The 14,101-nt window shown below is 44.5% G+C and overlaps 1 protein-coding gene across 1 annotated transcript in view; it reads left to right on the forward strand.

Moving 5' to 3' along the window:
- Positions 1–6,676: 6,676 nt before the first annotated feature.
- Positions 6,677–14,101, forward strand: part of ROR1 (receptor tyrosine kinase like orphan receptor 1) — a 409,576-nt gene continuing 402,151 nt past the window's right edge. The window contains exon 1 of the mRNA XM_017962122.3: positions 6,677–7,267. Coding sequence (XP_017817611.1) covers positions 7,177–7,267 — 91 coding nt within the window. The 5' untranslated portion in view covers positions 6,677–7,176. The remainder of the gene's footprint in view (positions 7,268–14,101) is intronic.

Below are 14,101 nucleotides of genomic sequence, written 5' to 3' on the forward strand. Positions count from 1 at the left end.
CTATCATTTGCCTTACTCTGGCGATACCAGCAAACTCCTCTACTGTCCAGTGGTTGACCATGCCTTCTCCAATGAGGTCTGAACACTTTCCAAGTTTGTAATTCATTAGATAATCTCCCTTAGGGTACCATAGATAGTTGCTTTGTATTTTATGATGATTCTTTATATCATAGTTAATATTTCTTTCTTTCTGTTAAACTTCTGCTTAATCTACTGTGTGGTTTCTATGTTTTGATTGGACCCAGATTGCTACAGTAAATCTTGACATAGGTATATACCTGTGAAACATCATCACAATCAAGATAATGAACAAATCCATCACCCCCATAAATGAATGTCTCTATGCCCATCTGTCATTCATCCTTCCATTTCTCTGACCCCAGGTAAACAATGATCTATTTTTTGGTCACTGTAGATTAGTTTGCATTTTCTAGAATTTTATGTAAATGAAAATATGTAGTATATATTCTTTTAAAACTCTTTTTTCACTCAGCATAATTATTTTGTTTTTCATCCCTACTATTACATACATTATAATTTATTTCTTGTGTTTGCTGAGTTTTATTATATTCTATACCAGAGTTTTTCCACTCACTTGTTGATGAACATTTGGGTTGTTTCCAATTTTTAGCCATTACACATGTAATTACTGTGTATTTTCATGTGTAAGTGTGTGGACATATGCTTTCATTTCCCTTGGGTAAAATACCTAGGAGTGGAATGGCTGGATTATATAGTAGATATAGATTTAGCTTTTAACTGCAAAACTGTTTCCCAAAGTGTCTGTACCATTTTATATTCTCACTAGCAATACATGAAAGATCCAGTTGCTCCACATCCTTGCCAAAACTTGATATGGTTTATCTTTTTAATTTTAGTCACTGTATTAGGTATATAGTAGTTTCTGACTGTGATTTTAATTTGCATTTCCCTGATCATTAATGTTGTTCAGCATCTTTTAATGAATTTTTTTTTTTTTTGCCATTCATATATCTTCATTGATGAAGTGTCTCTTCAATTATGTTGCCCATTTTTAAATGTCAGGTCGTTAGTCCTCCTATCATTGAGTTGTTAAGAGTTCTTTGTATATTGCCAATGTAAGTTCTTAGTCAGACATAAGTTTTTCAAATATTTTCCCCTAATCCATGGCTTACCTTTTTATTTTCATAACAATGTCTTTTTTTTTTTTAATTTTACTTTAAGTTCTGGGATACATGTGCTAGATATGCAGATTTGTTACATAGGTATACATGTGCCATGGTGGTTTGCTGCACCTATCAACCCATCATCTAGGTTTTAAGCCCTGCATGCATTAGGTATTTGTCCTAATGCTCTCCCTCCCCTTTCCCCCCACCCCCGAAGGGCCCCGGTGTATGATGTTCCCCTCCCTGTATCCATGTGTTCTCAAACAACGTCTTTTGAAAAGCAAAAGATTTTAATTTTGAAGAAGTCCAATTTATCAAGTCTTTCTCCTTCCTCCCTCCCTCCCTCCCTCCCTCCTTCCCTTCCTTCCTTCCTTCCTTCCTTCCCTTCTTCTTTGTCTCACTCTGTCTGGCACCATCTTGGCTCACTGCAGCCTCTACCTCCTGAGCTCAAGTGATTCTCCCACCTCAGCCTTTTGAGTAGCTGGAACTACAGCTGGAACTACAACAACCTCTACCTCCTGGGCTCAAGTGATTCTCCAACCTCAGCCTTTTGAGTAGCTGGAACTACAGGTGCCCACCACCACACCCAGCTAATTTTTGTGTGTTTTTGTAGAGACAGGGTTTTGGCATGTTGCTCAGGCTGGTCTCAAACTCTTGAGCTCAAGAAATCTGCCTACCTCGGCCTCCCAAAGTGCTGGGATTACAGGCATGAGCCACTGTGCTTAGCCTTATCAAGTTTTTCTTTTATACTTCATGGTTTTTGTGACATCAAGAAATCTTTTCCAAATCCAAGATTTCCTAAGATTTTCTCCAATGCTTTCTTTCAGTCTATAATGTCTATAATTATAGTCTATAATGTCTTGTAATAGCTTCACTAGCAATCCCTTATTCTTAAGTTTCTTGTTTATGAATTTCTGATGATACTACACATATTATTTTTAATCTCGTTTTCTACTCATGTACAAATAGACCTAAGAGGCTAATGGAACAAAATATATGAAATCAAGATTGTGCTAGAAATTCAGGTTGTATGATCACCAAATTTATGCTTCTCTCCTATCTGATAATGTAGTTTTAGAGAAAAAACAATAATAACAATTTTTTGAGTAACATGCTAAACACTGTTTTTAAAAATATGTATATTTCTACAGAAATGGGGGTCTTGCTATATTGCCCAGGCTGGTCTCAAACTCCTAGGCTCAAGAGAGCCTCTCACCTTAGTCTCCCTAGTAGCTGGGATTATAGAAACAAGCCACCATGCCCAGCTCCCCAAACACTGTTTTGCGACTTTTGTATTCAAAGTATAAAATACATTATTTTATACTAAAAATGACTTTATATGATTGGTTCTATTATCTGTCTCTCCTTTTAGCAGGTGAGAATGTTGTATCTTAAAGAAATTAAACAACTTGTTCAGATCATCTAGCCAGCTCCATTTAATGTTAGAGTCTATTCTCTTAATCACTAACAATAATAGCTAATAAATATTGCCTGCTTACTGTGTGACAGGTACTGTGTTAAATTCTTTACAGGTATTAACTAATTTAATCTTCAGAACAAAGCTACAGGTAGGTATTATTATTATGCCTCTTTACAGATGAAGAAACTAAAATACAGGGACCCAAGGTCTCACAACTGTTAAGAGCAGAGCAGGATTTGAATCCATGCAATCTGGCTCCTGAGCCCTTCCTGGTAAGCATCACACTACACCGTTTCTCCAAGAATAATTAATGGTTGTATTTTTTGGGTAAATCAAGTGGATGGCGCAAATGAGTCTCTCCTACCAATAACTTTTCGAAATGAAAGATAGTTTTCTATTTAATGCTTCCCTTGGCACCTGACCCCACTGATTTGCTATTGTCCTGCTCTTGTTCCATTTTCCCACTATGCCTCATAGTGATAATAAACAGAACCGTGTCTGCCAGTGCAAGAGGCCAGGGGAGATGAGTGCCTCCGTAAGTAGCAGGAACCTCAGCCAGTACCTCAGCTTGAGCCAGGCCCCTGGGAAATGAATAGTTTCACCTGGATTCTCTAATCCATTTGTGTCAATTGCTGGCTTCCTGAAAGAGAGGGCAGGGCCAAAAGAGGCTTGCGAGAGGAACATTTAGATTGTTTGGAGCTTTTTTCATAGCCCACCGGGGTGAGACAGCGGTATATAGTGTAGAGAGATATTTGACTTGGGATAGAGTCCTGCCTTTTTGCTTTAATTTTTTGACTTTGGGCAAGTTTTAAAAACTCATTTCACTTAGCCCATTTGTAAAAAATGGGCTAGGATCAACCTTATTTTGATGATATAAATAGGTTCATGTAGTAAATAATAAAGAGAATGTCTGCCATTTATTAGGTGCCTCTCTGTGCCAGATACTCATAAAAGCACTTGCTATGAGTTAACTCAGTTAACACTAACCACAGCATGAAATAGGTGCTATTATTATCATCATCATTTTACAGGTGAGAAACAAAAGTATAGGGAGCTAAGATATTTGTCCATAGTCACTCAGCAGCAACCAAAGAAGCTGAAGCATGAGACCAAGCAGCCCAACTCCCCAGCCTGTGCTCTTAAACACTGGCATTTACTGAACTTGCATATATATATAGCCTGAGTGCTGGCTTGGCTGCCCCATGTCTGTGTGACTGTGAGCAAGTCATTTACTTTCCGTTTGAGTTTCAATTTCTAAAACTGTAATATGGGGATAATATATGTAAAACAGCTAAGTAGTATATACTTTTAATGACTCCTTTTAGTGTCAGTGGAGGATTTGTGAGCAAATGCATATAAAATACAAGGCAAACAGGAGGTATTTATATACATATACACACACACACACATATATTTTACACATATATATTTTACCTCTTTTACTTTTTTAAACAGGAAAAGCCTTTTCTAACACCCCCCCCCCCAGCTTTTTTTTTTTTTTTTTTTTTGAGATTGAGTCTTGCTCTGTTGTCTAGGCTAGAGTGCAGTGACACTATATCTGCTCACTTCAACCTCCACCTCAGCCTCAAGTAATTCTCATGCCTCAGCCTCCCAAGTAGCAGGGATTACAGGTGCACCACCATGCCCGGTTAATATTTTATATTTTTTTGTAGAGATGGGGTTACACTATGTTGGCCGGGACGGTCTTGAACTCCCGATCTGAAGCAATTAACCCACCTTGGCCTCCCAAAGTGTTGGGATTACAGGCGTGAGCCACCGCACCAGGCCACTTCTAACCTTTTCTTTGGAAACGTGTGTGCTATAGCTAAACTGAAGGAATCTGGGATGACTTAATGATGGTCCTTACCCAGGTCTGGACTGGTAGGTCTAGGTCCTAGTTTTGGCTCTGGCCAGCTTTGTGACCTTGGGCAAGGCGGTTTCACCCTCCTGAGTTCCACATTTCTCCTGTATAAAATGTTCAGGGGGGTGTACTAGCTAATTTCCAAAGCCCTTTCCAGGTCTCACATTCCTTATGTCTATGATTCTGTGATTAAGTTCCTGGAAGGTTAAGTACTGATAAAAGTGCCATTAAGTTCTGTATACTCAGCACTGGCAGCCATCTGTTACCTAAGATACCTGGGCCTAGGAGTTACAGGGTGGGGGCTGGGGGCAGGGTGGGTAGATGAGAAAGGCTCCTTGCCTGACAACTGTGTGTATTGACTGTAGACAACAGAGGACTGCCCAGCACTGTGCAGTGTGACTGAGTATCTTCTGATTTCTGGGCTGTGATATACTAAGACTGACCATCAAAGACTGTTTCCCAACAAGAGAATCTTGTGCAGTAAGTTCCTCAGGCAAGAAGCGAGATAATTGGGACAGGATTGAATAGATCTCAGGCAGAGAAACTTGGGGGACAGATCAATGTAGGTGATGAACTGGTTGACCCAAGGCCTCTCTGTCTATCATTTTTTGACCTCGGGTCAGAGCGATAGAAAGGGGGAAAGCTACCAACACAGCTCCTGCCATGAAGTCCTGGAGGAGAATAAGTGACTGTTTGTCCCGCATGGGTTAGTCATTCACCTGCCTGAAGGCAAAGGGCTGGGAGTCTGGAGTCCATGACCTGCTGGGACATACTTTGGGCTGCATTTTTTCCCCCCTTCTAATGTCTCAGCTCTCAGGGATCTGCTTTTCCTGGTGCCAAGGAGTATAGATGAAATTTTGTCCCTCCTCCGTGCACCCCTACAAAACAAATATGATGAAAAATTAATATTTTCCAAATGGTGACCTAACCTTTGCTCATTAATTGAGCTCCTATTGCATTCCAGGTACTGTTAGAGGCCAGTAAGATACCTAGATGATTGAGACAGAGTCCTTGCCCTCCACGAAGTGACTGTTCCTTTTAAAACCCTAAAGCTGGGTTCTTAGAGGCTACTGCAACAGCAACAACCCCCGAGTGAGTGCTTATCATGTGCCAGGCTCTAGTTACAGGCTTTTAGCTCTCTCAATGGAAACAGCCTGAGTGCTGGCTTGGCTGCCCCATGTCTGTGTGACTGTGGGCAAGTCATTTACTTTCCCTTTGAGTTTCAATTTCTAAAACTGTAATATGGGGATAATATATGTAAAACAGCTAAGAAGTATATACTTTTAATGACTCTTTTTAGTGTCAGTGGAGGATTTGTGAGCAAATGCATATAAAACACAAGGCAAACAGGAAGTATTTAGTAAGTGGCCATGTGATTATTGATAGACTATGGGCTTCTTCCTGTTCCTCCAGAGCAAGACTGGCAGGTGTCCTATTACCCTGGCATCTTCAGAGCCTAGAGCAGAGCACTGAAAACAGCAGGCGCTCACCACTTTTTATGATCAAAGGCAGTCTCGACAGGGAAAGTCAAATCATTATGGGTATTTATGAATTACAAAATCCATAAAGTTAAACCAGGAGAAATGGACAAAAACACACTCATTGTAGAGGTCTTTAATGATCCCTTGGCTCATGGCAGAGCAGTTAGACACACACACACACACACACACACACAAACATGCAAAGATTCAGAAGGCCTGAAAAAATAATGAATATAAATATAAAGAAGATAAAATCGATACAATATTCTATCTTCACATTCGGAAGACAGAAACACCTTCTTTCAAGAAACCATGGGACATTGACAAAAATAACCACAGATAATCCTCAATAAATCTTGCCAGGAGGCGGTACGGATGACATTGAATTCAGTGAAACTACAAATTAAACACAAAAAGGCGAAGTATAAATTACTTGTATAAGAACTCTCTCAACTCTTGGGTCCAAGAAGAAATCAAAAGGGAAATTGTATGATAGCAATAAATGTTCCATTACCCGGAGTCACACAGCTAACAGTGACAGAGCTGACGCCGCTAGAACCTGGGTCTCCTGTCGTCCAGCCACGAACTGGCTTGAGATCCCGGATAAGTGTCTCTGAGCCTCGGTTTCCCCTTCTGTCAAGTAGCCTCGAAGGTCCCCCGGGCTCGGTTCGGTGGCGAGTTTGAGGCGTGTGGGGGAGGGGAGGGAGCGTGCCCGTGACGCGGGAGCCGCGACCGCTTTCTGCGAAGTCGGGGAGGGTGCGGGCGTTGAGAGGCGGCAGCAGAGGGCGCTGGGTCGCCGGCCTGGGCCGCGTCTCCCATTGGTCGGGGCTGGGGCGCTGGGCTGGAGAGTTGGTGGAAAGTGACAAGTTGAGCGAGAGAGGGAGCGTGGAGAGCGGGAGCAGTCGCCACCGCCGCCGCCTAGGGAGCCCCGGGACGGCAGCCCCTGGGCGCAGGGTGCGCTCTTCTCGGAGTCCGAGCCGGGGCGACTCAGCGCCCACTGGTGCGACCCGGACAGCCTGGGACTGACCCGCCGGCCCAGGCGAGGTTGCAGCCACAGGGCTGGGGAGGGATCGCGCTCGCGGCATCCAGAGGCGGCCCGGCGGAGGCGAGGGAGCAGGTTAGAGGGACAAAGAGCTTTGCAGACGCCCCCGGCGTCCTGCGAGCGCCAGCGGCCGGGAAGAGGCGGCCGGGAGCCGGGAGAGAGCCCGTGGATGTTCTGCGCGCGGCCTGGGAGCCGCCGCCGCCGCCGCCGCCGCCGCGAGAGGAGGAATGCACCGGCCGCGCCGCCGCGGGACGCGCCTGCCGCTCCTGGCGCTGCTGGCCGCGCTTCTGCTGGCCGCACGCGGGGCTGCTGCCCAAGGTAAGAGGCGCCCGCCGGTCCCCGCCCGCCCCCACCCCCTGACCCGTGGCCACCCTTCCGTCGGCCAGCCGGGCGCGGGACACGCAGGAAGCGCCGCGCTGGCCCCGGGGCGCGTCCGGCCACCCGCCACGGGGCTCGCCGGCGCCGCCAGGCCAGGGTTTGCCCCAGATCCCCGCGGCGGGCCGGGGCGCGCCCAGGGACTCGTTCCTCGGCGCGCAGCAGCGGTTGTCAGCGCTGTCAGGAAGCGTGGAGGGGTTTGGGGGTCCTGGGGGTGATCGGGGCACTTCTGTGCATGGCGTCCCCCCTTGTCTCCCCGAACCCCTAGCGCGACCCAGCCGGTGTTAAGGCAAATCTATCCTGCCCCCAAGTTGCGAGCCGGCCCTGAAGGCGCGGTCCAGGAGGGAGTTCGGATTTTCAGTGGTGCCCGCCAGAGCACAGGCGGCTCTTGGATCGACGCAAACAAAAGCCCTGTCCTCCTGGGGCTCAGGCGGCCTCGCATCGCCACCGCCCCCGGCCCTCCGGCCCTCCCGAGGGTCACCATAGAGGCCAAAACTTGTGCGCCGCTGCAGCCGCTGCCACTTTGTGCAAAATGTGCTGTCAGAGGCGGCCTGCGGCTCCAAAGTGCTTTGGGTGTGCGCGCGCGCGCGCGCGCGTGTGTGTGTGCGTGTTACAAACAAGAGGGGGAAAAGCCATCTAATGCATACTTGATTTTGGTAATCTCCAAAGACAATCGCAACAGTTAGAGAAAGACTTCACCGCAAGCCCGAGCGTCTTCGTTCGCTGCGGGAAGCTGGGGTCCTTGCTGCGTCTGGGCCGGTACACAATAAGAGGGAAGAGCCCGGCTGAGCCTGTGGAGACAACCGATTCATTCTTTGGAGGTTGGAGGGGGAAAGTTGATTAAAGTCTCCGGGATCTCGGGCCTCACTTTTAACATGCATCCCTTGAGGGGGTGAGGAGCCTTTGGATTTTGCCCTCCCCCACTCCCAGCCCCAAACCTGAGCGGATAACTAGGTCTCTGCTCTTTTATCATGCATCTTTCATTTTTAAGTTAGCACTGTGTTTAGGAAAAGAAAAGGCTCTGCGCTACTTAGCAGTTGAGAGGAAAAAGATGTATTCACTACATAGATTACGAATACAGAATTAGTTTTTACTAAAAGTTAGCTGACTTTCTTGGTAGAAAACACGCTCTGGAAGGAAGTTGTGTATAAATTTTGATTTCTTGGAGATGGTTTTTGGAAGCTAGAGTAGCATTTTCTGAGGATGATTTCTGAAACGTATCCTATAATGTGGTCGTGCTAATCTGGAAGCTCCTGGGGGTAAATAGAGCTCCTAATTGTAATTAAGATGTACATCAGCAGGGAATGCACCTTCCTGATGAAAAATCCTAATGAAATGTAAACAGCTTGGTCACATAGATGTTTTGCTTGGTGATGCCAAACATCTGGCCCTACGCCACAACACCTGGGTGAAAAGTAAAAATGGGCCATGCTGCCTACGTAATGTAAACATCCTTCTCAAGTTGGGTTGCCCAGCAAATTGAGGTGGAGATAAGCAGGGTGATTTTAACTAAGGTGGGACTCCTGGCTTGGGGCTTTGATTAATTCAATTATTTCCTCTGTGGACTCCTTTACTTTGTACTTCACCTTTCAACAATGGTTGCTTTTAGATCATAGCCCCTTGTGGGGGTGGGGGTCACTTGCCTTTAAATAAATGTCCCTGCATTGATTTTGCTCACTGTAAGACACCCTTGTTATCAGCAGCCACCCCAATTCTGTCTCCTTTAACTGTTTACAGCCTTTTAGAGTTGTTTAAAAAAGGTATTGCCTATTCCATACTCTTTAGTAATGAGCTCAAATCTGTTATTATTGTCTTATTTGTTGTTTTATGCATCCCTTTGCATTTCTGTGAATGTCTGATCTTCTCTCTGGGGTCAACACTTCTGCTAGAACTCACATTTACTTTCTCCTCTTGGACTCAAGATTCCTAAGGTAGCCCAGCCAGTGGCTCAGGAAATCAGCTTAAGGGGAGATATGTTTCATGTTTTTATTTAAAAAGATACAAAACATTTCTCCCATCATTCTTCTATTTTGTTAGCCAGAAGAAAACCTTTAAATTTATTTTTTTCTGGTCTGTCCATTGTTGATTTCTCATCTACCCCCTCCCTAGGCAAAGCTCAATTTCTTTAGGAACCTGAAGCTTACCTTATAACTGCACCCAAGCCCAGGGCACTAGGAACCTAACTGGCCTTTCTCAGAATCTTGTAGATTCTGTGATTTGGCTGCTCGGAGCCAGAGGGAAGTGGCCTGCTACTGTGTTTGCTATCATTTTGTAAACCTTCCGTTGCCATTTAAATAGGCGTTTGTCTGTACTTTTAGAATAGAAGTCTCTCGAGGGCATTAAGACTGTGAGATTTTCCAGTGAAAACACTGACAGCCCAAGTCCCCTAGTACCAACTTTATTAGAGATGCCTGAAAATCCTCCCTGGCTGACTTGGGGGAGCCTCACCAAGGTGGGATGGGCAAAGGGTGTAGTCAAATTGCCTCCTTCAGTTTTGGAAATATTTAATTTCCAATATAGATTCAGCGTGCATGGTAGGCTGTTTTGCTACTCTGATGCCTGAGATTATCTGCCTGATAATTAGTGAAGGGTCAGCTTTGCCCCATAGCATCCTTTTTCTTCTGTATCGTGAGCATAGGCCCCCTGTTAGACTTTTGGAAAGTTTCTGAAAGTGTCACTTGCTCTGAAATTAGTATCAGGTTTGGCCGGTGGTTTGATGGTGAACATCTACCCCATTTCAAATATTTCTGAAAATTTTACACAGCATCCTATGGAGAATGGAACACTTTGTAAGCTATATGTACTTTGATGTAAATGTGTATGTACAGATAGACAGCATATGTATATACACACATACATAGTAAGTGGTCCATAGATCTTTGTTGAATGAATGGAGAATAACTTTTTTGGTTGTATGCAAAATTCTGATATATGCTTTGCTTAGTAAAAATGCAACATAGCATATTTTCAAGGATTTTTCCTTTTCTTGTCCCATCTTCTAGTATGAAAGAAGTGTAGTATAGCAGAACTTGACAGTAAAGCTAAATGGTTACAAGCACAGGTTTTGGCATTTAACAGACCTGGATTTGAATCTTTTCTCTGTTGTATAATGGGTATGTCAATTAGTTTTCCTGAGCCTTACAAGAGTGTTATGAGATTGAAGTGAGGTCATGCATGTAAAGTACTGGAGAAGAGCACCCAGCCTAGAGGTGAGTGCATGAAATTAACTTGGGGTACATGAAATGAAGGATATGTGAACTCCCAGAAATAATATTCACAATTTTATGTGCTTTTTTTTTTTTTTTTGAGACGGAGTCTTGCTCTGTCGCCCAGGCTGGAGTGCAGTGGCCAGATCTCAGCTCACTGCAAGCTCCGCCTCCCACGTTCACGCCATTCTCCTGCCTCAGCCTCCGGAGTAGCTGGGACTACAGGCGCCCGCCACCTCGCCCGGCTAGTTTTTTGTATTTTTTTAGTAGAGACAGGGTTTCACCGTGTTAGCCAGGATGGTCTCGATCTCCTGACCTCGTGATCCACCGGTCTCGACCTCCCAAAGTGCTGGGATTACAGGCTTGAGCCACCGCGCCCGGCCTTTATGTGCATTTTTACCATTCTGTATTTATAGCTATAGCTATATTTTTCAAGAAAAATGTCAACCCCTGAAAAATAGGAACTGCTGACTTGGAGTGTTTGATGCTTGAGGCAATGGGTTGCCTTTCTGGGGAGGTTGAAAGGGGTTGAGTGTTGGTGGCCAGTTCTAGGCCTTATCCCAGGTTAGCACACTCCATGGAGCCTCCACTTCTCGCCTCCCCAGTTTCCCTTCCACCAGGCAGGCTGTTAATTGGGCCTGAGAAAAGCTGAAGAATGGTGCCAAGTCCTTGTGACCTCAAGCAAGAAAATATGTCTCTGAATCCAAGCATTCTGAGATGCAATTTGTACAGTTTAGTTAACAAACACTTATTTAATCCTTACAATGGGCCAATCACTCTTCTAAGCCTTTTGCAAGTGTTAACTCACTGAATCCTCACAACAACCCTATAAGGGAGATGGCATAGCTCATTTTACGGACGGGTAAACTTAGGCACACAGAGGTTAAGTTACTTTCTTACGCTGCTAAAAAGTGGCATTGCTGGGCTTGTAAGCGCTAACAGTTCATGCTCTTACCTTAATGGCTGCCCTAGACATTCTCTCCTTGTTTAATTCTTACAATTTATATTCTTTTAATGTATGGAACAAAGGTGGTATTTCCCAAGGTTTTCCAACAGCAGCAAAGGGAAGCTTGCTTAGCCATAATCTAGAGGTTATAAGAAATTATTGAAGACAGCCAATTTCAATTTTCCTTCCGGTGCTGGAGTTCCCTAAGACGGTCTTGCTGAAACTCAGAGACAGACTGGAAGCACCTTGTTGGATGGCCTGGATCTCTGGTTCTGGAAGAATTATATTTTTGTAGTGAGCTTCAACTTTGATGTGGTTAGAGAAGCGTGCTTGCCAGTTTTTTCCATCTATCAATGAGGTATATTGTGATGAAGTGCCTTTGTATTTGCATCTTGGTGGACAACTGTGGTTGTAAGCTGAGGAGGCAGGGATTTATTAGAGTGCTGTCTAGTGGGACAGCTGGCTTGCCAGCTCAAGGTCCCCGTGAGGACCAGACCCTGGCAAATCCAGCCCCACCTGAGAAACACTCAAGTCTTCAAGGCCTCTTTCTCAAACAGAAGGGCCTTAGCCTGGCTTCACCCATTCCCTGGGGTGTGACAGTAGAGACTGTTCTGTAGACACTCGAAGAGAAAGGAGAGTCTGAGAAAGTTCTCTGGAGTTGAAGGGGGAGGGGATGGGGGCAACTCTTCGAAAATCCTTAACTAAATGCAGCTGCTTGTTACACGGAGACTGACTTGCATGCCAGGAATATCTAAAAAGCTAACGAATACAAAATAAAAATAAACAGCAGTAAAAAGGCTCTCTCTTTGTTGCAGTAAGCTTGGTTGGGGTTTTCAGTTTGTTTAGGAATGGGATAATTGTGGCATCCACTTTATTTTGGTTAGGCAGTGAAACGTGGATTAGTGTTATGTCATTGGGATGCTACCACCACCTGAACTTTTTCCTTCATTCCCCCGTCCCCAGCCGCACCTCCCAGAACACCCAGGCATGGACATCCATAGCGCCTGAGTCTCAAACAGTTGCCCCTTAGTGAATTACATTGGAAGAGGGCAGATAATTTAATGGGATAATCTTGGCAGGGCCAGCAAATTTCACACCTCATCTCTCACTAATAGAAAGGCAGCAGAAGGCTACAACATCCTCAGATGAAAAGGTTGTATAAAAAGGCTCTGCTTAACAGTAACTGTCTGTCCATAAATAAGGTTTTGTAGAGTCTTGATCCAAAAGCTGTTATGAAATACTGATAAGCCAAGCCTCATAATGTTTGGCCTCCTTACATTTCCTTTTCCCGCTTCTCTCCATAGAATCATAGTTTTTTTTTTTTTTTTTTTTTTTTTTTTTTAAGAGAAAGAAGGGGGCTAAAAGATCAACAGTCCAAACTTTTTCTTTTTTTAAGTATTTCTATATAGGATGGACTTCCTTTGATAGCTGTTTAAAGAGGTGGCATGGAGTAACAGAAATAGAATGGGATTTGAGCCTGATAGGGAATGGGAGTTTGAATTGGGGCTTTGTTGCCTTCTTGGGCAAAGTTACCTAACCTTTCGAGCCTCTGTTTTCTTATCTGTAAAATGGGAATAGCAATAATATGTGGCTTACTGGGGCGTTTTGTGAGAATAAAAGAATGTTATGAACCTATAGCACCTAACACAGCACCATGGACTTAGTGAACATGAAGTATGTTATCTTACATCTTGGTGGACAACTGTGGTTGTAGGCTGAGGAGGCGGGGATTTATTAGAGTGCTGTGTAGTGGGACAGCCACTCAAGGTCCCAGTGAGGACCAGACCCTGGCAAATCTGGCCCCAGTTGAGAAACACTCAAGTCTTCAAGGCCTCTTTCTTAAACAGAAGGGCCTTAGCCTGGCTTCACCCATTCCCTGGCTTCACCCATTCCCACCATCATTATCAAGGCCTTATTGGAGAAATCTGAAAATTTGGCTTCAAAACGATGGTCCTGCTGCAAGGTAGCACCAAAGCTCAGAGAATAGCAACTTTTACAAGGTTTTAGGACTCCAGAGTGTTTTGTTTTATAGGGAGCTTGCAGACGCTCTAGATCTGAGCAGTACCCAGGCCAGTGCTGGGGACCTGGATGGAGGGGATTCCACAGTGCAGTTTTGCAAAGCCTTAAAACAAAGGCTTTTTTCAGAACAGCAAGCTCTTTGGGGGAAGAGCAACCCCTCCCGGGTGCGGGTGCTCGGTGTAATTCCAGAATCCTACAATGGGGAATGTTACATTTCAGGGACCTCCACTTGTAATCTGACCGTTTTTAGCTCCAATATCCAAATAATCTTGCTGAGCACAACTTGAAAGAGAAGGATAATGGCCGGAGGAAAGGATCCTGAGGTGCTCTGTTTGCCATTTAAATTTTCTGAGTAGAAGAAAAAAAGTTCATGTTACCCAAAGAGAGAAGAGTAATGAAGTGTGTGGGAAGGGGGAGGGGTGATAAAGAGGACTTCTAAAGACAAAGCAGAGATTGGGTTTGTTATTTTATTTTTCAACAGTGAAGCTTATCACTCAGTGTATTTCAACTAACATTTATTATATATTTATCACATGAAAGATACAGTATTCGTGTCCAGGAATAAAATATTACCTTTGCCCTCAAGGAGAGAGAAGGAGAACAATT

Source organism: Papio anubis, chromosome 1, assembly GCF_008728515.1.
Source record: "Papio anubis isolate 15944 chromosome 1, Panubis1.0, whole genome shotgun sequence".
Lineage (NCBI taxonomy): Eukaryota > Metazoa > Chordata > Mammalia > Primates > Cercopithecidae > Papio > Papio anubis.